Source organism: Diorhabda sublineata, chromosome 9 (assembly GCF_026230105.1).
Source record: "Diorhabda sublineata isolate icDioSubl1.1 chromosome 9, icDioSubl1.1, whole genome shotgun sequence".
NCBI classification, from domain to species: Eukaryota; Metazoa; Arthropoda; class Insecta; order Coleoptera; family Chrysomelidae; genus Diorhabda; species Diorhabda sublineata.
Genome location: NC_079482.1, coordinates 7,375,437 through 7,396,455, shown reverse-complemented (window position 1 = coordinate 7,396,455; position 21,019 = coordinate 7,375,437). Strand labels below are relative to the sequence as shown.

The window sequence follows — 21,019 nt, the reverse complement described above, 5'->3', positions numbered from 1 at the left end:
AATAGAAGATTTTAGGATTTGTTCAATTTTGCTCATTATAGAATTAGCAAATTATTACTATATATATTTTACAGCTTTAAATAAATACTGTTTTGTAAATATAATTGTAATAATACATTTTTTATACAGAAATATAATGATTTTATTTGTCTTTCCTTTTTAATCCATAAATATTTGTATGTTATGGGCAATTTAAAAAATATATTATGCTATATCTCAAAACTATGTACAAATACATTTCAAACATCATTCTGTATCACTTGAATCACTGGAGCTTGGAAAATCTGGTTGCACTGAAAATGAGATGTTAAGAAATTATTGAAATATTGAGCCGTACTTACTTCTTTTATCCTCCTCCTGCTTCATCTGTTCTTTTTTTATGTACTCATGTTGAGCTTCCACAACAGATTTACTGTCGGTACAAGAAGCATAAATATCTAGTAACTCTTTATTTAATTCCTCGAATGAGTGACCCCAAGAAAATTTATTCATATAAAATCTAGCTTCTGCTTTAAATCCAGTTATATACATAGTAGCTGCAATCGCTTCTACACAGCTCAACTGGCATGGTTTACCATAATTAATGGGATTTGAAGCCACTAAAAATATTTAATTTTAATATCAATAGCAAACATATTTTACTTATTACACACCTAAAAATGGAAGAAGTCTTCCATGGGCAGGTTTCAGTGCTGCTATTGGAGTTTCGTCAATTCTAGCCCAAGAACAATCTACTACTCCAATTCCCTTAGTTTCAACTATCCCTCGATCTTCCGGGCTTACACATTTTTCTCCAGTAGGTGTTAATACAATTCCATGAAAACGTTGTTTCTGTTTAAGACATTTAACTAAACTCATCCTGGCCAATTTTCTACCCGAACATTTTTTAGGATCGCACTGATTAAAATCCCACATTGCAATTGGAAAACTGGGATTTGCCTCTTGATCAGATTCTTCTAAAAATTGTAATAATGAATTGATTAATAATTAATTTTTTTCACATTACCTTCACTTGATGAAACATTACTTCCACTCTCGCTGGAAGACTCTCTTATATCTACTTTATGAAATATTTGGACAATATCATTCATAATTCACTTTTATGCTTAGAAATCTCTTCTTTTATAATTTATTTTATATTATAATGCGGATTCTTTTGAACATTATTAATTAAAGTCTATGATCTACGCGATATAATTGTGGAACAGAATAAAGAAAGAAGAAAATTATAACCTATACGTATAAAACGCTCTTCTGTGTATTTACAAAAATATAAAAAATGAGGTATAAAAATTTTCAAATATTCTTTATAAAATAAGTGTATGTGTTATTTTTTCAGGTTAAGCGTAGATGGATTAATTGTTTATTTTCCATATGACTATATATATCCAGAGCAATATGCTTATATGTCAGAATTGAAAAAAGCTCTAGATGCAAAGGTAAATAATTATTGATGTTATATATATAATAAATTAATTACTAAATGTTTTATTCCTCTAGGGACATTGTCTTCTTGAAATGCCCTCAGGTACGGGAAAAACAGTCACTTTATTATCACTTGTTGTTGCGTATATGATTGAAAACCCACATCATGTTCGGAAGTTAATTTATTGCTCTAGAACTGTACCTGAAATTGAAAAAGTTATGGAAGAATTGAAAAAATTGATAGAATATTATGAAAAAATAGATGGTGTCCAACCTAAACTAACAGGTTTAGTTTTATCATCAAGAAAGAACATGTGTGTACACCCTGAAGTATGGTTTATAGTTAATAGAGTAAGAAGTGGTTAATTGATATAATGTTTTAGGTTAGTACCCAAAGAGAAGGTAAAATAGTAGATGGGAAATGTCATTCACTAACAGCTAGTTACATAAGAGATAAACATTCATATGATGATACTGTACCTGTTTGTCAATTTTATGAAGATTTCAATATAGACGGCAAAGAATCTGTTATGCCTCACGGAGTTTACAATTTAGAGGATCTAAAGCAATATGGTAGAAATAGAAACTGGTGTCCTTATTTTGTGTCCAGATTTGCAGTAAGCATTTTTTTATTCCATAAGCATTGTCTCTTTAAAAGAAAACTTTTTTTAGATCACTTATGCCAATATCGTAGTTTACAGCTATCATTATCTATTGGACCCAAAGATTGCCGATGTGGTTTCCAAAGAATTGACAAAAGAAGCTGTTGTCATATTTGATGAGGCGCATAACATTGATAACGTATGTATAGATTCTATGAGTGTGAAAATTCAAAAAAGAACTGTCGAACGAGCTACAGCTAATATACAGTTACTAGAAAAGACTGTGGCTGAGTAAGTATCCAATCTCTTATGCTTATTTGTTGTATCCTCATAAAACTATTCTTCAACATTGTAAATCCAACTAATAATGATTGTTCAATGTTAACAGATTGTCTGTAGATGTAGAAATGTAAAGAAATTTTTAGTACATCTTCAATTATCAACTATAAATCAAATATGTACACAGTACTCTTATTAATTTCTTGTCCCTTAATAATATACTTATTTCTCAGCCATGACAAGTGAAAAAGGAACAATCTATTAGAAAAATTTTTATTTTAGATCTCTGACAGCAAATAAACATGAAATAAAACTGCTTTTGGAATTATGTATTTGATCTATGTGTTAACAGTTTCTTAGTTACATATGCATAAGCTTTTTATTGATAATGTTCATAGTTTGATTCTAATAAAACGCCCTTATTTTTTTGTAAATAAGTTTTTTATTGATAATGTTCTTAGTTTGATTCTAATAAAACGCCTTTATTTTTTTCCTTAATATTTGATCTAAACCCTCTTTAACAAGAAAAGGAAACGAGAATCATTTTCACATTTTCTTTTTCTTAAAATAATGTTGAACATTTATTATGAATCTAAAAAATATCAAGTTTACATTTGGAAATATCTCAACATAATTAATACAAACAAAAACAATAAATTATATGGTAATTTGTGTAGGATGAGAGAAGATGACTCAAAAAAATTACGAGATGAATATCAAAGATTAGTTCAAGGTTTAAGAGAAGCAAATGTTGCTAGAGAAACTGATGTTATATTATCAAATCCTGTATTACCAGACGAAATTTTACAAGAAGCTGTACCTGGAAATATAAGAAATGCAGAGCATTTTGTTAGTTTTCTCAAAAGATTTGTAGAATATATAAAAACTAGATTAAGAATACAACATGTTGTTCAGGAATCACCAGTGGCTTTTCTGAAGGATGTCCAATCAAAAGTAAGTGGCAAGTGGAAATATAATACTGTCTGTTATGAAAATACATTTTTAGGTGTGTATAGAGCGTAAACCTCTAAGATTTTGTGCAGAACGATTAGCTTCATTATTGAGAACTTTAGAAATTTCAGATCTGACAGATTTTAGTCCTATAATATTAATTACACATTTAGCAACATTGGTATCAACATATACTAAGGGATTTACAGTTATCGTTGAACCATTTGATGACAAAACTCCAACAGTTTCAAATCCTATTTTATATGTCAGGTAAATTTTGTACCATAGTAAAGTGGTAATCAGAAACAAATAACTGTGTGATTAGAAATTTTTAGTTCCAAAATACTGCTAATATGTATAATTTTTTTTCAGTTGTTTAGATTCATCAATTGCTATGAGACCTGTCTTTGATAGATTTCAAACGGTAGTTATAACATCAGGTACATTGTCTCCTTTAGATATGTACCCAAAAATTTTAAATTTCCATCCAGTTATCATGTCTTCATTCACAATGACTTTAGCTAGGCCATGTCTACTTCCGATGGTGAGCAGATATATTATTTTTTGCTAAATCAAGTTCAAAATGTAGTTTGTTCCCATAATTTTTTTTCAATTGAAATATCATTTTCAGATAGTTTCCAAAGGAAATGATCAAGTAGCTATTTCTTCTAAATTCGAAACTAGAGATGACAATGCTGTAATAAGAAATTATGGACAACTTCTAGTAGAGGTATTATTATAAATATATACTATTAACCAAATATATTAACTTTGTCTTTCTTTTAGATTGCAGCTAATGTACCAGATGGTATTGTATGTTTCTTTACCTCTTATATGTATTTAGAATCAGTGGTTGCGAGTTGGTACGATCAAGGTGTAATAGATAATTTACAAAGATATAAATTGTTGTTTATTGAGACACAAGATTCAGCCGAGACAAGTTTTGCCTTAATGTACTACATCAAGGTAAATCAATACTTTTCTAAGAAGCCATAATGTTGAAATTTTTTTTTTATATAAATTTATTGTCGCATCAACTACAAAGGTTATTAGCGACATGTCAATTATAGTTTGTGATATAATTTGGTGTCTTTCAAATACTTAATTATGTTTGCATTATTACAATTTTCATTGAGTAAGGTGGTTATATTGTCTGGAAAATTGTTAAGTATTCTTTCATTTCTGTACTTTCGACAGTTTAACAATAAATGTTCAACATTAAGGTTCTCGTTACAAGTTTCACATATTGGTGGGTTTTCTCTATTAAATAGATGGGAGTGTGTTGCTTTAGTGTGACCCAGCCTTAAGCGATCGATTTTTATTTGATCTGCGCGACTTTTTGGGCTACCTTTCCATGGTTTAACGTATGGTTTTCAATATTGACTGCGACCTGTTCCACTCACTTTGCCACTTACACTGAGCTTTCGCTTTTATTACCGCTTTGAAATCACTGACCATCACTTCGCGCACAATTGTTGCTTTGTTGTTATCTGCTGCTTCTCTGGCGTATTGATCCGCTTTTTCGTTTCCTGGGATATTGGTGTGTGATGGGACCCAGATAATTTGGACGCACGCTTTGTATTGGTGGAGGAGGTATAGTTGGGTTTTAATGAGGGAACCTAGTGGGTGTTTGGGAAAGAGTTGTTTAATGGTGTTGATGGAGCTCATAGAATCAGTAATTATTGCAATTTTTTATATTCAAATCTGCTGGCGATTGTTAATGCCTGAAATATGGAATAAAGTTCGCCAGTGTGGACGCTATTGTGAGGAGATAGCTTAAATGCAAAATTTTCGTTTGCTAGTATAACTGCTGCTCCTATGCCATTAGGTGTTTTGGATGCGTCAGTGTAAATAAGATGGTATTCTTTGAGGTTTTCTTCAATGAGGGTGTGAAATGATTGAACTATCAGGGGGTGGTTTGTTTCCTCTTTTTTGTAGTAACTCAAATTAACGTTGATGGTAGGAATAGGGATTATCCAAGGGGGAGGAGTTTTTATATTGATTGGAAAGAAAACTGGTAGTTCAATTGTCAAGATGTTTGTGTATTGGCGAATTCTTTCGTAGAAGGGAATCGTTGTTTGTTTGTTTCCGAATAAATTTTTAAAGCGATCTGTTTTGATGTTGTAATTAACTGGATTATTTCTATTTGATAATACTGATGTTGCGTAGGTTATGCTAAGTTGCATTCTTCGCAGTCGAAGGGGTGGTTCTCCAGTTAGACAGTGAAGACTCTCTATCGGTGTTGTTCGAAATGCGCCGGTGGCGATTCTTAGTGCAGTGTTTTCTAATACGTCAAGTTGCTTGAGGTGTGTTTTCTCTCATGATGCATAAACTATGGAGCCATAGTCGATCCTCGATCTTATAAGAGCCTTATATAGATTTATCAGACAGGTGGAATCCGCGCCCCATTTATGGCTGGCAATTGTTTTCAATAGATTCAGACCATTTTGACAGATTTTCTTAAGGTAGTCAATATGTTGTTTCCAGGTGAGTTTTTTATCGAAAGTTATGCCCAAAAATTTTATATATTCTACGAACTCTAAATTTTGACCATTCAAGATTAATATAGGTTTTTCTTGTATGTACTTTCTGGAGAAGAGAATACATTTTGTTTTAGTTTCCGAGAATTTCAATCCGTTGGTGTTAGACCAGTTGCTTAGGTTATCGAGTACGGTTTGTAAATGCATTTGGATAGTGGTTATATTTTTCCCTTTTGCAAATAGTCAAATAGTACTAAATCATCGGCGTATAATCTTCCTTTGACTAGCGGAGAGCATTTGTCAAGAATATCGGTGATAGCAATCAGGAATAGTGTGGGATCCCATTCTTCTGTAGTTTTTTAGCTGATAGGCTTCTGTCTACTCTCACTTGGAAGTATCTGTCTGTCAGGAAATTTTTTATGAAGTGTAGAATGTTCCCTCCTAGACCCCACTTTTGTAGTTTTGAGGTTATATTGTGTTTCCAAACCATGTCATATGCCTTGGTGATATCCATAAATACGGCTATACATTCTTGTTTATTGGCAAAACCTTCACTTATATCGGATTCTAGGTCTATCAGGTTATCAGCTGTGCACCTATTTTGGCGAAATCCGCTTTGTTCTGGTGCCAATAAATTATTTTGTTCTAGTACCCAGAGTAGTCTACGATTAACCATTTTCTCCATAATCTTGCATAGGACGTTCGTTAAGGATATTGGCCGGTAAGACTCTGATTTTGTTCTTATTTTGTCAAGTTTCAAAAGTGGGATTATCACAGCTTCGCGCCAGCTTGAAGGAAAGACTTTATTAGTCCAAATGTAGTTATACAGTTTTAATAGGTAGTTTTTGGTGCTATCTGAAAGTTTTTGTAGGAATACTACTGGTATTTGATCTGGACCAGGGGCAGTATGTTTTTGTGATTTCAAAGCTTCATAAAGTTCTATTTGGCTGAACGCGCAGTTAATAGGATTTGATTGTTCTTCACTAATATCTTCCAAAATTTCTTCTTCGATATTTTTTATATTCTTTATGAACTTTGCATCATAGTTTGAATCATTAGAGTTATATTCATATTGTGAAGCTAATGCTTCCGCTATTTCACTTGAATTTGTGATCAGGGTGTTATTTTTAACTAAAAATGGAATTCTTGGGGATTGTTTTATTCCAGACATCTTCCGAATATTTTGCCAAACTAAGGATGGTGGAGTTGAGGATGTTATTGTAGATACGAATTTAATCCATGACTCCTGTCTACTCTTCTTCATAATATATCTCGCTCGGGCTCTTTGTTTTTTATATTCAATTAAATTTTCTACAGTATTCTTCCGTTTAAACTTGTTAAAAGAGGACTTATAAATTCTGATTGCATTTTGACAGTCTTTGTTCCACCAAGGTAGTGGTTTATGGTTTAATAATATTTTAGTATATCCTATGTGTGTTTTGGCAGCATCTACGATTATAGATGTGAAGGTTTCTACGAGATTTTCTACATTTAAAATTGGCTGGTCTTTTGTAATGTTAATCTTCGTTTCAACTGTTTCGCTAAATTTTTCCCAATTAGCATTTTTTAGATTCCATTTTGGGTTTGGTAAGCTATTATTCTCAGAGAGTTTTGATGAATATGAAATCTTTATAGGATAATGATCGCTTCCAAATAAATATGGTAATACATCCCAAGTTAATGTGGGAGTCAGGACTGGTTCACACAGGGCGATATCAATGGCTGAGCATGTTCCTGTGTGTATGTCAATTCTTGTTGGTCTTCCGTCAATTAAGATGTTAAGATTTAGGGAATTTATCATGTTGTCAATTGTTTTGCCTCGGGCTGTGATATAGTTTGATCCCCATAGTGTATTGTGAGTGTTAAAATCACCTAAAATCAATCGAGGACTTGGAATAGTTTTTAGAACTTGTTTAAGTTCTGACGTATCGATATTTTGGTCTGGGGGTATGTATAGAGAGGATATATATATATATATATATATATATATATATATATATATATATATATATATATATATATATATATATATTCTTTGTGGTATATCAACTGCTACTGTTATTAATTCAATATTGTTTGCTACGGAAATGATTTGTTGTGTGTTATATTTATTGTGGACGTATATTGCTACACCTCCAGATGCCTTTCCATTGTACGTTCTATTTTTGTAGAAGCAGGTGTAGTTTTTCAAGTTGTAATAATGTTGATTTTTAAAATTGGTTTCTTGTAAGCATATTATGTTTGGTGATAGTTCGGAGAGTAGGTTTTTAAGCATTTCGAATCTTCTGTAGAATCCTCTTAGATTCCACTGTAAAATTGAGTTATTATTAGTCATTATTCCTGCGATGATTCAATTGATGATTCAGAGTAGTCTTCTATTTCTTATGCGATAGTTGACGGGTGTAAATTTAGCTGTCCCATGATTTTTTTCCTGATTCTTGTACTGATGCTTTTCATTCTTTTGTTTGTAAAATATGGATGCATGTGTGCGAGTAGTTTTAAGAAGCTTTTTGTATCTTCTGTATATATTTTTGATATACTCAATGGATCTTTTGTTCCTATTGCATTTTCGAAGAAATCAACGGCTTCCGCGAAAGTTAAAATTTGGCTTTCGTCTTCAAATATTTGTTGTGCTGACTCCATTATTTTGTAGAAAGTACTTGTTTGTGTATTTGATTTGTTGTTTGCTATCTTTTTCGCTTTCTTAATTGTTTGTTCGTTTGGTTTATTAAATGTATCCTTTGTTTGTGGTGTAGGTGAAGGTGGAGTTGTGATCTCAGATAAGGTGCGTTTTGTATTCGTTGTATCTGTATCCATGTGTATTTCTGCTGATATGGTTAGTTTTTTAGAATTTCTGCTATCGCTTGTGGATTGAGTGGTATGTTTGAGGTTGGTAGGAACTATATGTGATGGTATGTCTTCTGTTTGATTATTCACATTTGTTAGGTTTGTTGTGGTCGAGTTCGAAACTGGAGGTTTGTTGTAGATTTGATTGACAATGTTTGTTGATCTTGTTGTATTAGTGTCCATTGGTAATGATGTATTGTCGGATGTAGTGCTTATTGATGTGTTCTGACAATTATTAGAGTTATGTCCTGATCCATTGCATAAAGAACACAAATGGCTATCATGCGTTAAGAAGATTCGGTATGTAGTATCTTCAAAATTAATGAGCATCGAAGTAGGTATTGTAATTTGTGTGAGAGATATGTAAACAATACGGCGAAAGCTTAGAATGTGTTTAAAGTTTGGGTTAGAAGTACCGATTTTGAGGAATGTTATGGAAGACGACAGATGGAGGCCCAATTGTCTGAGTTCCTTTTCGATAATTGTATGAGGTATAGTTGGACAGACGTTCGATAGTAGTAATCTTTCACTAGGTGTTATAAGTCGACGTACAGAAAGAATTTCGTTATTCACTTTGATTTTTCCATTGCATTTTGTTAAAAATTCGTCAACGTCTTCTTTTTTAGATAGATATATGCATATTCTATTATTGGTTATTCTTGATGAAAATATAATTTTGCTGGGATTGATAATAGTGCCTACGGCTATCAGGTATTCTTCTAATTTTACTCCATTTAGTGAGCTAATTACTATTGCTTGTTGTTTCGTTGGAAAAATTGTTTTTTGTTGGCTTGTAATGGATGAATAAGATTGTGGAGGGTTATTAGGTAGGGCAAAAGTAAAATTGTTTGTGCTGTTTTCATCCATCTTCTTTGAATCCAATTAACATATTAGTACTTAAACCGGTACTGGTTTCTAAATGTTGTTTTGCTGATAAGCGGCAACAGGTTTTGTACCTTGACTAACAACAATCGTGTTTGATTGTTAGCATTCAAATGTTAAATTCGTTATGAAGATTTTAAATTTGCTTACTTTGAGATGATATATATGGGGGTGATGATTGCGATAATGGATGTAGTTTTTTTTTTCACTAAATAACTATATTTACACTTGTAAAATGATTAATCGACGAGAGCTGATTTTTACACGGCTTTTCGATGTTTTACCAGGACCGTCACTCTATAATGTTGAAATATTTTTATAAAAATTTATTTTTAAATGTTTTCAGGCTTGTGAATCTGGTCGAGGAGCAGTATTACTTTCTGTAGCTAGAGGAAAAGTATCTGAAGGAGTAGATTTTGATCATCATTTAGGCAGAGCAGTTTTAATGTTTGGGATACCATATGTCTATACACAATCACGAATATTAAAAGCAAGATTAGATTATCTTAGGGATCAATTCCAGGTATAATACGAAGTTCATAAATGATTTCCAGTAAATTGAAGATACTTTCTTGAAAACTATTTGAAGATGGAAAAAATTGAATGACTAAGTAGAAAATGTTATATCTATTCCAAAATCGAAAATTTTACAAATTGAGAAATGAACTAATCTACTCTTTATTTGTAGATTAAAGAAAACGATTTTCTGACATTCGACGCGATGAGACATGCTGCTCAATGTGTAGGACGAGCTATCAGAGGAAAAACTGATTATGGTATTATGATTTTCGCGGATAAACGATTTTCTAGATCAGATAAAAAATCGAAATTACCTAAATGGATACAAGAGCATCTCAAAGATTCCTACTGTAATTTATCTACAGAAGAAGCAGTGCAGGTAGATAATTGATTAATATAACCCCAATGAATGTTGAGATATAATTTTTTTAGATCGCCAAGAGGTGGTTAAGGCAAATGGCTCAACCATTCACCAGAGAAGATCAGTTAGGGGTTTCTCTTCTTACATTAGAACAGCTAAGGGATATGGAATCAAAGAAAAAAACTGAAGAGATGAATCATGAGTAGTATCAAGATAAAATGAAGAAAAACAATTTTTATAAATTAAACTTTCTATGAGTTTTGTTTAGATTATCATTATACATGATATTTTTTTTACTTTTTTATATATATTTTGATGACCAAATTTACAAGTCTCAATGAAACTCATCCCGTTTCCAGTGCCCCCTATCATAGCTGTTTTCAAAGGTTCTTTCTAGAACCAAATAAATTAAGAGTTTCTCCTCCTCACTGAATTTACACGTGTCAGTTTCTGCTAGATCTAAATTCATCAATGGGTTCCTGTAGGGGCGTTGCCTTTAATGAAATCTAGAGAGGAGGTGTAACTAGATTTTATCAAGATACAAAAATTTGATGAATCTAGTGTATCAAAATTCTGAAGTAAGTTTTCGGAGTAATTTTATTTCAAGAGTACTTCTACTATTATACAAACATTTTCATACATTGCAGATAAACAGCAAATCAGAAAATATGTGCTTGATAACTTTAGGTGTAAGATATCCCTTCAGTACTTCTTCCTGGCAAATTCTGAATGAATTAATACATAGAGGAATTGATAAAGATTTACTTGCATCACAGCTTTCTGTATCAGAAATTATAGTCAAATATAAAGTGATGGAAGAAAATATGAAAATAAACAGTGGTGCACTCAGTTCTTCTTTGTGTGTCCCTACACTTTGGAATATCCTAAATGGTAAACTGTTAACGAACAACATGCCAAAAGACTTACCCTAATAGGCTTCATTGATGACATAGTTGTTGATAAATAGGAGTCGAAAATTATGGAAAAAGCAGACCTGGGAATTCTAATAGTGTCAAATTGGATAGAAAATAACTCTCAGACTAGTACTGGAGAAAATAGAAGTTGTGCTACTTAGGTACTAGGAGAATCCCAACATCTTTTAACAATCAACAAATTGAAATCAACCCAAAGACGTCTGTGAAATACCAAGTAGTATGGTTGGATTCAAAGCTCTCTCAGATCATATACACTAGAATAAGTGGAGGAAACAATATCTGCCTTGTCCAGTCTTATGCCCAATATGGGTGGTCCAAAAGCTTCCAAAAGAGGAATCCTGGTATCTGTTGCTTAATCTATGATCCACTATGCTTCGCCTGGTGTTCAGTTACTAATAATAAACAACTGAAGAGAAGATTAATATGAATCCAGAGACTTATGTCACAGAGTAGCTAGTGCATATAGGACAGTGATAGCTGGCATCCCCTTAATCAATTATGAAGTTCAAGTTAAAAATTTTCTAAATACATACTTCGGAATGTTGTATCATGAATGCTTACAACTTGAAAAAATAGGCACCCTTATCTTCTTTAGTGTATTTTGTAATAAGTTTTATATATCACCTTTTTTCCTAAACCGCAGAAAGACTCCAGGCAAATAAAAAGTCTCCATGATCCTTTTCTTTGATTCTGATATGCCCAAGAACCCAATAAAGACTATTATTCTTGCTCATTGTCAAATATCCTACTTATCTAACTGTTATGTATTTCTTTGGTGAAATTAAAACTATTAGAGATATTCAATTTGATTGTTCTACAGTATTTCATGTACTTGATTGAATATCACAATTGGTTCCATAACTTTCAAGTTATCCATAATATTGACCCCTAGTCTAATTCCATGGTATATTATGACAAAAAAAAACAAATTTCTATTGCAGCTTTAATGAAGTATATACATTTTTTTATTGATGCATATAATTTTGTTTAGCTAAATGAGGATTAAACTGTGCATTATATTTTGCTTTAAAGTTGGTTGCATCTGTAGTATCTTTATCCTTTTGATGTGTATCATTCAATTTTGACAAAAGTGCATTAGCTTTTGACCTTTCTTCATTTTCTCTTTTCAGTCTTTTCATTCTAAGTAGTTCAAGGTCCCTTTGTTTATTTCGTTTACTTTCAGATTCATCAGAATCAGAGGAGCTTGACCTTTGTCTCTTATGCTTCTTGTGTTTTTTATGTTTTCTATCAGATTCTTTTGTGTGTATTAGGGGTTGTTTGATTCTGTTATTGCTTAAGCTATCGTCTTTTGTGTCTTTTTTATCATTGGTGTACTTTTTCATAACATGTAGTGGATCTTCACGTATTTTACTTTTTAAATTCACTTCAACTTTAACTTCTGATCTATCTGGGGCAATGTTGTACCAACTTTTTTTGCCTAATGCTTCATTAGTATCTTGTCCGAGATAAGTTAAATAACCAATCTGTTTTTCATATTTCTCCCTTTCCTCTTTCTTTTCCTTTTCATGTTCAACATTTACTTCTTTTAATTCAGCATTGCCTTCTTCTAGCTCTTCAAAAAAATTAATATGTTTGTTATCTCCTGCATCTTCTTTTATTTTGGAATCAAGTGGTAAATACCCTGTTGTATTACGGCTCTTACTTAGTAGTAATTTTCTTCTAGCTTCCCGTTCCTAAAAAAATAATTTATGCACTTAGTAACTTCTTTATTCAAACTTGTAAATGATGTATATGAATTGTTTATACAAAAATAATAGAGATTTTTCATTTTTTTAATAGATTGAACTTACAGCAAGTTTTATCCTTTCTTCACGAGCCTTTTCCTCTTCCAAAGCTTTTGCTTCATCTCTTCTAACTCTTGCAATATTATCTTTTGTACGAACATGCCATCTGAAAATTTAATCGTAAAATTGCACAGTTTTTTTAAATAAGCTTCAATATTTACCGTTTTTTTGGCAAAATATTCATGATTTTAAATGTTTATATTTTTTGACGTTTTGACATAACCTCTATAAATTTTGACGTGTTTCTCTTCTTTCTCATTACAGCATAATGTCTATAATTTACCCAATGCTTTTCTGAGTTAATTGTCGCTATTTCGTATAGCATTTTTAGGGTTGACAATCATTCTTTTCAATATTTGTTTGTTACTATATATAATTGTAAAGAAGTCTTTGCCAGCTATATTATGAGTAGTTTTTTATTGAGAACGTGGCAAGGAAATACCAAAGTGGACTAACTTCAATATATTTTCCGAGCTTTCAAATACTTATGTATTCATCGTCTGGGAAATAATTAAGATTCCGGTGATTGATATTGAAATATTTCTATCAATGTTAATTTGAATTTTGAATTCCATGAGATTAAAAATTTTTACAAGCTTTAATAATATCAAAATCACCGGAAATCTTAATTATTTGTTGTTTGACAAAAGTGAAAATGCATCAGAGGAAGCTTATTCATATCTACTTATATGTCTTTTAGATGTAGGAAGGGAAATTATTTGAACATTCTGGCTAGACTGGAGCAAGAACTGAAACGTACTGTTGGATTTGCAGAAAAACAATATGGCATAAGAGAAAAGAGGCGAACTAAATGCTATCAAAGAAGTAATAAAAATTGTGAAACAGGCTTGGGATTTTTCTCCCCAAATCCGGAAATATGCGCTGTGATAACTTTAAATGTAAGAAATGCCTTCAGTAGTGCTTCCTGGCAAATCCTGAATGAACTAAGAAGTAGAGGAATTTATGAAGATTTACTTACATCATACCTTTCTGAATGAGAAATTATAGTCAAATATAAAGTGATGAAAGAAAATATAGAAGTAAACAGTGGTGGAATATTTTATATGGTGATCTGTTAAGGAAAGACAGGCCAAATTACTTTACCCTAGTAGGCTTCACTGATGACATAGTTTTTGATAAATAAGACACAAAATTATGGAAAAAGCAAATCTGGTACTAGGAGAATCCCATATCTTTCAACATTCAGGAATCAACCCAAAGATGTCTACAAAATACCAAGGAGTATGGTTCGATTGAAAGTTCTCTTTCTCAGATCATATACACTGGAAAAAGTGTATATGATTCCAAAAGAGGAATCCTGGCATCTCTTGCTCAATCTATGATCCACTATGCTTCCCTTGAGTTCAGTTACTAACAATAAACAACTGAAGAGAAGATTAGTAGGGATCTAGAAATTTATGTCTCGGCTGAGGCCTTGGGAGTGATAGCTGATATCCTCTTATCAACCTCTTAATTGAAGAGAGAATAAGAATTTATCAAGTTCGAGTTGAAAATCTTCTAAATACATAATTCAGAATGTTGTATCATGAGTCCCTAAAACTTGAAAAAAGATGCACCCTTCTTATCTTCTTTAATGTACTTTGCAATAAATTTTCTATATCAATCTTTTTTCCAAATCCAATCAAACTCATTCCTAATATTACCAGTTTTTATGATATTCTTTTATATTGTTTAATAATTAATTTTTGTTTACTCCACTACATTTAATATACTTTTATCATTTTAATGAAGTTCGTTTATTTTATTAATTTTCTCTTATCCGTGAATAATTTAATATCCATACTATTTACTTAACTAATCAACACATCCAAAAACTGGTAATAATTCTGTATGAGATCTGAATCAGTGGTGTGAGTTGCCTGAAATGATTTCTGAATTTATTGAGCAGGTAAAGCCAAATTATTTTCTTAGATTTAATAATAGTGCTGGAATGGGGTGATTTGTGTCGAAATAATATTTTGACAACCTAGTTTCTTCTAATAAACATAAGAAAGGGGAATATTTAATTTGGTAATAGTCAAAATTTGATCATTGTCTTAATAACCTTATCACAATGTTTTTAGGGGTTGTATAATATTACAGCTCAACATAATACAAGGGTGAACTTTTGAAATATTTGTTTGTATTTTCAAATTAATTGCAGAGTCCAAATAGAAATTTCTGAATATCCATCTAGTAGTATATATTTTAATCATTATCATAAGCGTTCCGCTGGGCTCTCACCACAATATTTGAGTACCCTACTTTATCATTATTTTATTAATACTGAAATTAATCAGTAAGAACAGGGACAATAATAAGAATTTTTTAATTATAATTCATTCAATTAAAAATATTATTTGTGGCCAAACATATAACAAATAATATTAAAAAAACTTTATTTTATATTAGTACTATAACAGAATAATTTGCCAAAGGCAGGAAAACATTTTTTTTCGATATGGGTATTATTGAATTGTTTTGTCTGAGGAATTTTGTTATAATAGTCCAGTCATATTCTTTTGTACTATTAACAGCAATCGGAAATACATTTTCTATGAACTATTCTGTTGGCTATAGTATATTGAGTTTAAAGTATAAGAGTAATCCCAGGTATTTGACACAAGAAGTTACGGGTAGCACTGTTGTTAATAGTAACTGGAGGACATTGGCTTTTTCTTATGGTTGTGTTATGTGCTGGGATTTGTTTTCGTTAATTTTTATTCTCCATCTTTCGATCTGGAATAAGTGGTCTTGGAAATTGGCAGAAGCTATTATTGGATCCTCATGTATTGCCAGTATTACTGTGTTATCAACAAATGTGCCTGTTATAGTGTAATTTGAGGTTGGAATGTATATACCATGTACAGGATTGGCCCTAGGACGCTCCAACCTTAATAGGTTGAAATTCAGAGGTCTTATCACTAATTTTTGTTCTGAGCCCCCCCTTAGCTGGTTACAGGACTTAATTGGACCACTAATTGAACATAACGATTTTATATATATAAAATGTGGACGTAATCCGTAATACCGACAGCTTTTTGAAGAGGCTAAAGAAGTAACTGAGCAGCTAGATGTAGAAATTAAATGCCCCTTAATAGTATTAAAACAAATACATATAGCCAATAACCAACCTGCTCAATCTGCTGAAGAGTATTTTCGCAGAGCTATATACATCTCTCTTCTAGATTCAATAATAAGTGATCTCCGCAACCGCCTGTCTCCTGATGTACTTAATTTGTTTCAGCTAAGCGTTTTCATGGCAAAAGGCGAATATAGTAATGAATACATTGAAACTGCGAAACAACTAGCTACCGACTATACATTATTACTAGATAACATTCCAGTTTCTGTCATTGTAAATGAATAACGGCTGTGAATGGTGAAGTGGTAGCGGAGCCAGGACATACCACAGTTTTGAATTGTGACATCGATATGTATCCTGATATAAGAAATTTTTTATGTTGGCTACACTACCTGTCAGTGTAGCGACAGCAGAAAGGTCTTTTTCTACGTTGCGCAGAATTAAATCGTGGATAAGATCTTCAATGGTTGAAGTTCGCCTAACCGGACTGGCACTTCTTCACGTTCATAAAAACGTACTCATTGACGTAAATGATGCAATAACGCGTTTCGGGAGGAGACGCAAAAGAAAAATTGATTTTGATATTTAAATATATATATATATATATATATTGTCTGTTTCTATTTTGTTTGTTTGAAACCCTTGTCGACCACCTCTGCACTTTTGCGGAGTTTTGCATCATACCTCTAGCTGTTATGACAAATCATTCACCACGGTTGTGGAATATAAATAGGCTGCCTTATTCCGTGCGTGGTAGTGCTTCTCTGGATGTCTTCAAGAGAAGAAGGCAATATGTACAAGTTATGTGTTTATGTATGTTATGTGTTTTTCAAGTGTACAATAAGGAATAAATATGTTTGAGTATAGTATTTACGTACATTAATAAAATACCTACTTTTTACTTGTATCCATTGTTATCAAAATTAAAATATAAGTTCTTGACTTGACCACGACTGTGTGACCCACTCGTGGCGCCAAAGCTGGATCCGCCCTTGTCTGAAGGATCTGCTTGACAGATATAACTGAAGCGGAGTGTAGTATGAATTGGGGAGACTGAGTTTGATTTTATTTACCAGACCTACAGTCAAGTCATCTTAAACCAAATTAGGTGGATATCATAGAAAATAGACGTACCCAGTATATTACCACGTAAAAACTTGTATTTTGGCATCCTAAAACTATTCTCAAAATTCACATATAATTGGATGGTCGCAAGTTTTAAAGTCGGGGGTCAAAGGTCACAAAAATCGATTTTTTTTACATTTTTGCAAATATCTCGTTTTCTATGGGCTTGTATTTGTATTTCTCATCAATATTATAGACAATTCAATTCTCTACAACTTTTGTATTTAACATTTTTCTATTCCTTGAATTGTTTTCGAGATACAGGGCGAAGAGTGCGCGGTCAGAGAATTATCCAAGGTCAACTAGTAGTCCCGATCAAAAACTCGTAATATTAAGGTTATAATTTATTGCTGAATGTATTCTTTCTATATAAATAAAAAAGAAAATAAATAAATTTTGAATTGTTTTATAGATTTAGTATTGTCAAAATTAATAAAAATTTAAATTCTCTTCTTCTTCATCATTGATATCGGTCTGATATGGTACAGCAGTGAGACAAGCTTGTTCATTACACTGGCCGCAAACGAAAGAGCACTGTAACTCCCAATTTCCTGCATCCATCTTTAGCCTCAGCCACTTTTCTTTAGTTACAGAATATTGTATTGAGTAATTCATCTGACGCAGGTGGTAAAATAGTCATGATAGGTTCCAGAAATTCGTTACGTATTGTCCAGCCCCACTACCGCCCCATAAACGCCATTGAAATGTTGGTGAGCTGCTCCACTTGTTGGTGGAATATTTGATACCTGCACAGGTTTATTAGACTTTGTTGACTTGACGTAGAATGCATAACGGAGATGATTGATACTATCCACAGATTTCAGAACCGAAGTTTTCTTTTTCAAATGCTATTAGTGTAAATAAGAATATAATTACAATGTAAGTATGTCCCTTGGTAATTTTTCAATTACCGAAAGAGATTATGAGTGTTATTGACATGATAAATTTTACAATTATTAGAAAAAAGGATTGGATTTCATCTAAAAGTTAATAAAAAATGATAATTATATATTCAGCAATAGATTATAACCTTATTATTAGGCGTTTTTGATCGGGACTACTAGTTGACCTCAGATAATTCTCTGACAGCGCGCTCTAAGCTCTATATTTCGAAAACAGTTCAAGGAGTAAAAAAATGTTAAATACAAAAGTTGTAGAGAATTGAATTGTCTATAATATTGATAATATATACGAATAGCGTAAAACCCATAGAAAAAGAGATATTTGCAAAAATAGTAAAAAAACCGATTGACTTTAAAACTGGCGACCATCCAATTATATGTGAATTTTGAGAATAGTTTTAGGATGCCAAAATACAAGTTTTTACGTGATAATATACTGGGTATGTCGATTTTCCGAGGTCTATCCCCAATATTGACTGGACTATAAAAATATTGATGTGATTTTTTATGGTGAATATAGAAAAGCTTCAATTCATAACTTACCTTTTAATTATTAGGTCATCAGTTACAAATATTATTTGTCTCCATGTGTTTTGTGTAATTTTTACTGTTTTTTCTGCGTCATTAAATAACAGCAAGGTAAAGTTAGTACAGTAAGATTTTTATCTTGTTATAAAATTCCTTTATCCATCCCAACTAAACATATACAAATATTTTTTATTATTATTTTTTGTTTAAAACTAGTTTTTTTTTTCATTTAGGTACAAATTCTAATGGAAATTCAACAAATTAAGCACGCAGAAATCGAACAATGGAACCATAAGTCAAAATATAACTGGCTGTGTACAAAAAAGGTGACTTTAGTTATTCTTTCCCTCAAACAAGAATACAAAATCCGCCAGGCACTAACAAAGGTAAGTTCAACATTATATCGCTATAAAATACTATTTATTTTAAAAAAGTTTGTTTCAGGTAGATGTTGAGGATCAAATTGAAATTTTACGTAAATTGATGAAATGGCTTAGTGACAACCCTTTATTTAAAGTGGAAAGAATACCAGAAATAACACTGGATTTAATAAATAACACAATTAGAACCAACTTAGTGAATCAGTCTAATTTGTCAAGAATTAATAGTTTCCGAAACAGTCTAAGAAGACTTTCGATTTTATCAAACAGAATTGCACCAGAGGAAAAGCCTAAATGCGTTACATTTAAAGATACAGCCACTGTCTACAAAATATCAAAATGAATTTTATAGACCATTAGTGACATTTTAATGTTACTTGTTGCTAAAAATAAAATAGTACTGTTGCTATTGAATTAGTAGATTTTTAAATATGCTATTACAATAGCGAATTTACCAAATAAATCGTTCCAATAAAACTTTTTTCTCATAAACAGCCTCGATTTTGATCATTTTTCTTCATAAAGTTTTTTTGTATTATGTAATAAAAACAGAAATATTGTGGCAGAACAAATTTAAATTGAAAAAAAAAATATATTTTCCAACCATATTCACTAAAAAAAATATGCCAATATGCGAACAATTATATGAACAATAAGCTATTATGGAGCAGTAAAAAAAGCTTTATTTTTTTATTAAGATTTGAAACGAAATTTAAACTTACGCCTTATCCATACGTTTCGGAGACTTCATGTCTTAACCAACGAAATTTAATTTTATCAGACTATTTTCTATGCATAGATGTAGGATGTAGATTGGTTAGGATCTTAACCAAACAAAAAGGCTCTATTCATACAAATACTCAAAATATCCAATCATAAAAGTAGTTTAATCAATATACTCTAGATACCTCAAACATATTTACTATATATGGTTTTCCAACATTGCTGAAATTACTATTTTAGTCTGAAAAACTATCAGACTTTTCCATTAATTATGGTATTTAGAGTGTTTAAATGTCACCTTACTAGTAGTAACCTTTTGAGAACATGAGAAATTGGTAAAAAGTGTAATATAGACGAATTCTTTATCGGTTACTGAAGCATAATAGATTCAACTACTGACAAGTCTTTATTGTGTTTTTGGAAGAATAATAAGTTTCTTTAAGGATATCACCAAAATCCAGTTATAAATAAGAACTAATGGAAATTGACAAGAAAACCAAAAGGAAAAAACAAATAACATAACAAGTAGAACAATGTACAAAGCAACCTAGTACTTTGCTAGTAAACAAAGAAATAAACCATATATCGTTCCAAAAAACATGAAAAATAATCCAAATTTCGGTTCAGCAATCAAAGGATAAAGAGATCTGAAAGTAACTACAAGAAATTCATCAATTTTTAACAGCATTCATCCAAAGAAACCGAGAAAATACCGAATAAATCAGGATTACCATCATAAGCAAGTTCAAATGTTAAGTTGAAATTTCTGAAACTATTGGTGATATTTATACTGAACACACTGTTTAAACTAACACTCACAATTACACTGTCTGACGCGCGTTTCGATAACCAAGTTATGATCTTCAGAGACTGACTGTTTATACTAACTTCCAACCAATAAACTTACTCCCGCGAAAATTAATTCCAGCGGGGAAACCTCCTGTAAGGACAAAGGGCCAATTCCTTACAGCTCACTGTATAGTTTAGTAGTCAAAGAAGATTCCCGCCTAGGAGGTTTTCCCACTAGAATTAATTTTCGCGGGTGAAAGTTTATTGGTGGGAAAATTTGGTAAGTCAAGTTAATAGGTTTTAGTTTACCTTCAGTCTCATATAAACGATAACTTGATTATCGAAACCCGCGTTAGACAGTGTAAGTTGTGTTGGTGTAAACAGTGTGTTCAGTAAGTCCA

At 31.7% G+C, this 21,019-nt stretch overlaps 4 protein-coding genes across 6 annotated transcripts; 2 read left to right on the top strand and 2 right to left on the bottom strand.

The window, feature by feature from the left end:
* Positions 1 to 117: 117 nt before the first annotated feature.
* On the bottom strand, positions 118 to 1,627 carry LOC130448589 (18S rRNA aminocarboxypropyltransferase). 2 transcript variants are annotated; one of them, XM_056786011.1, is made up of 4 exons: positions 1,007 to 1,627; positions 654 to 956; positions 342 to 599; positions 118 to 293 (listed from the first exon to the last, which is right to left on the bottom strand). In XM_056786011.1, the coding sequence occupies exons 1-4, from the start codon at positions 1,089 to 1,091 to the stop codon at positions 247 to 249; spliced, it is 693 nt and encodes a 230-aa protein (XP_056641989.1). In that variant the 5' UTR covers positions 1,092 to 1,627; the 3' UTR covers positions 118 to 246. The 2 variants fall into 2 exon arrangements, with proteins under 2 accessions (XP_056641989.1, XP_056641990.1); XM_056786012.1 differs by having other exon boundaries at positions 654 to 953; positions 1,007 to 1,127.
* LOC130448587 (general transcription and DNA repair factor IIH helicase subunit XPD) lies at positions 1,194 to 10,779 on the top strand. The gene is made up of 13 exons (XM_056786009.1): positions 1,194 to 1,284; positions 1,340 to 1,439; positions 1,501 to 1,755; positions 1,809 to 2,042; positions 2,098 to 2,318; positions 2,984 to 3,260; positions 3,313 to 3,527; positions 3,630 to 3,801; positions 3,889 to 3,987; positions 4,044 to 4,223; positions 9,813 to 9,989; positions 10,155 to 10,364; positions 10,418 to 10,779. Exons 1-13 carry the CDS (start codon positions 1,280 to 1,282, stop codon positions 10,550 to 10,552), a joined length of 2,280 nt encoding a protein of 759 aa, XP_056641987.1. The 5' UTR covers positions 1,194 to 1,279; the 3' UTR covers positions 10,553 to 10,779.
* A 1,431-nt stretch (positions 10,780 to 12,210) lies between these two features.
* LOC130448588 (leukocyte receptor cluster member 1 homolog) lies at positions 12,211 to 13,329 on the bottom strand. Its single transcript, XM_056786010.1, has 3 exons — positions 13,248 to 13,329; positions 13,093 to 13,192; positions 12,211 to 12,975 (listed from the first exon to the last, which is right to left on the bottom strand). The coding sequence occupies exons 1-3, from the start codon at positions 13,268 to 13,270 to the stop codon at positions 12,247 to 12,249; spliced, it is 852 nt and encodes a 283-aa protein (XP_056641988.1). The 5' UTR covers positions 13,271 to 13,329; the 3' UTR covers positions 12,211 to 12,246.
* A 1,594-nt stretch (positions 13,330 to 14,923) lies between these two features.
* On the top strand, positions 14,924 to 19,598 carry LOC130448585 (uncharacterized). 2 transcript variants are annotated; one of them, XM_056786004.1, is made up of 3 exons: positions 14,924 to 14,995; positions 18,960 to 19,112; positions 19,171 to 19,598. In XM_056786004.1, exons 1-3 carry the CDS (start codon positions 14,972 to 14,974, stop codon positions 19,447 to 19,449), a joined length of 456 nt encoding a protein of 151 aa, XP_056641982.1. In that variant the 5' UTR covers positions 14,924 to 14,971; the 3' UTR covers positions 19,450 to 19,598. The 2 variants fall into 2 exon arrangements, with proteins under 2 accessions (XP_056641982.1, XP_056641983.1); XM_056786005.1 differs by lacking the exon at positions 14,924 to 14,995 and adding an exon at positions 16,952 to 17,032 and having other exon boundaries at positions 19,171 to 19,570.
* The last annotated feature ends 1,421 nt before the right edge of the window (positions 19,599 to 21,019 follow it).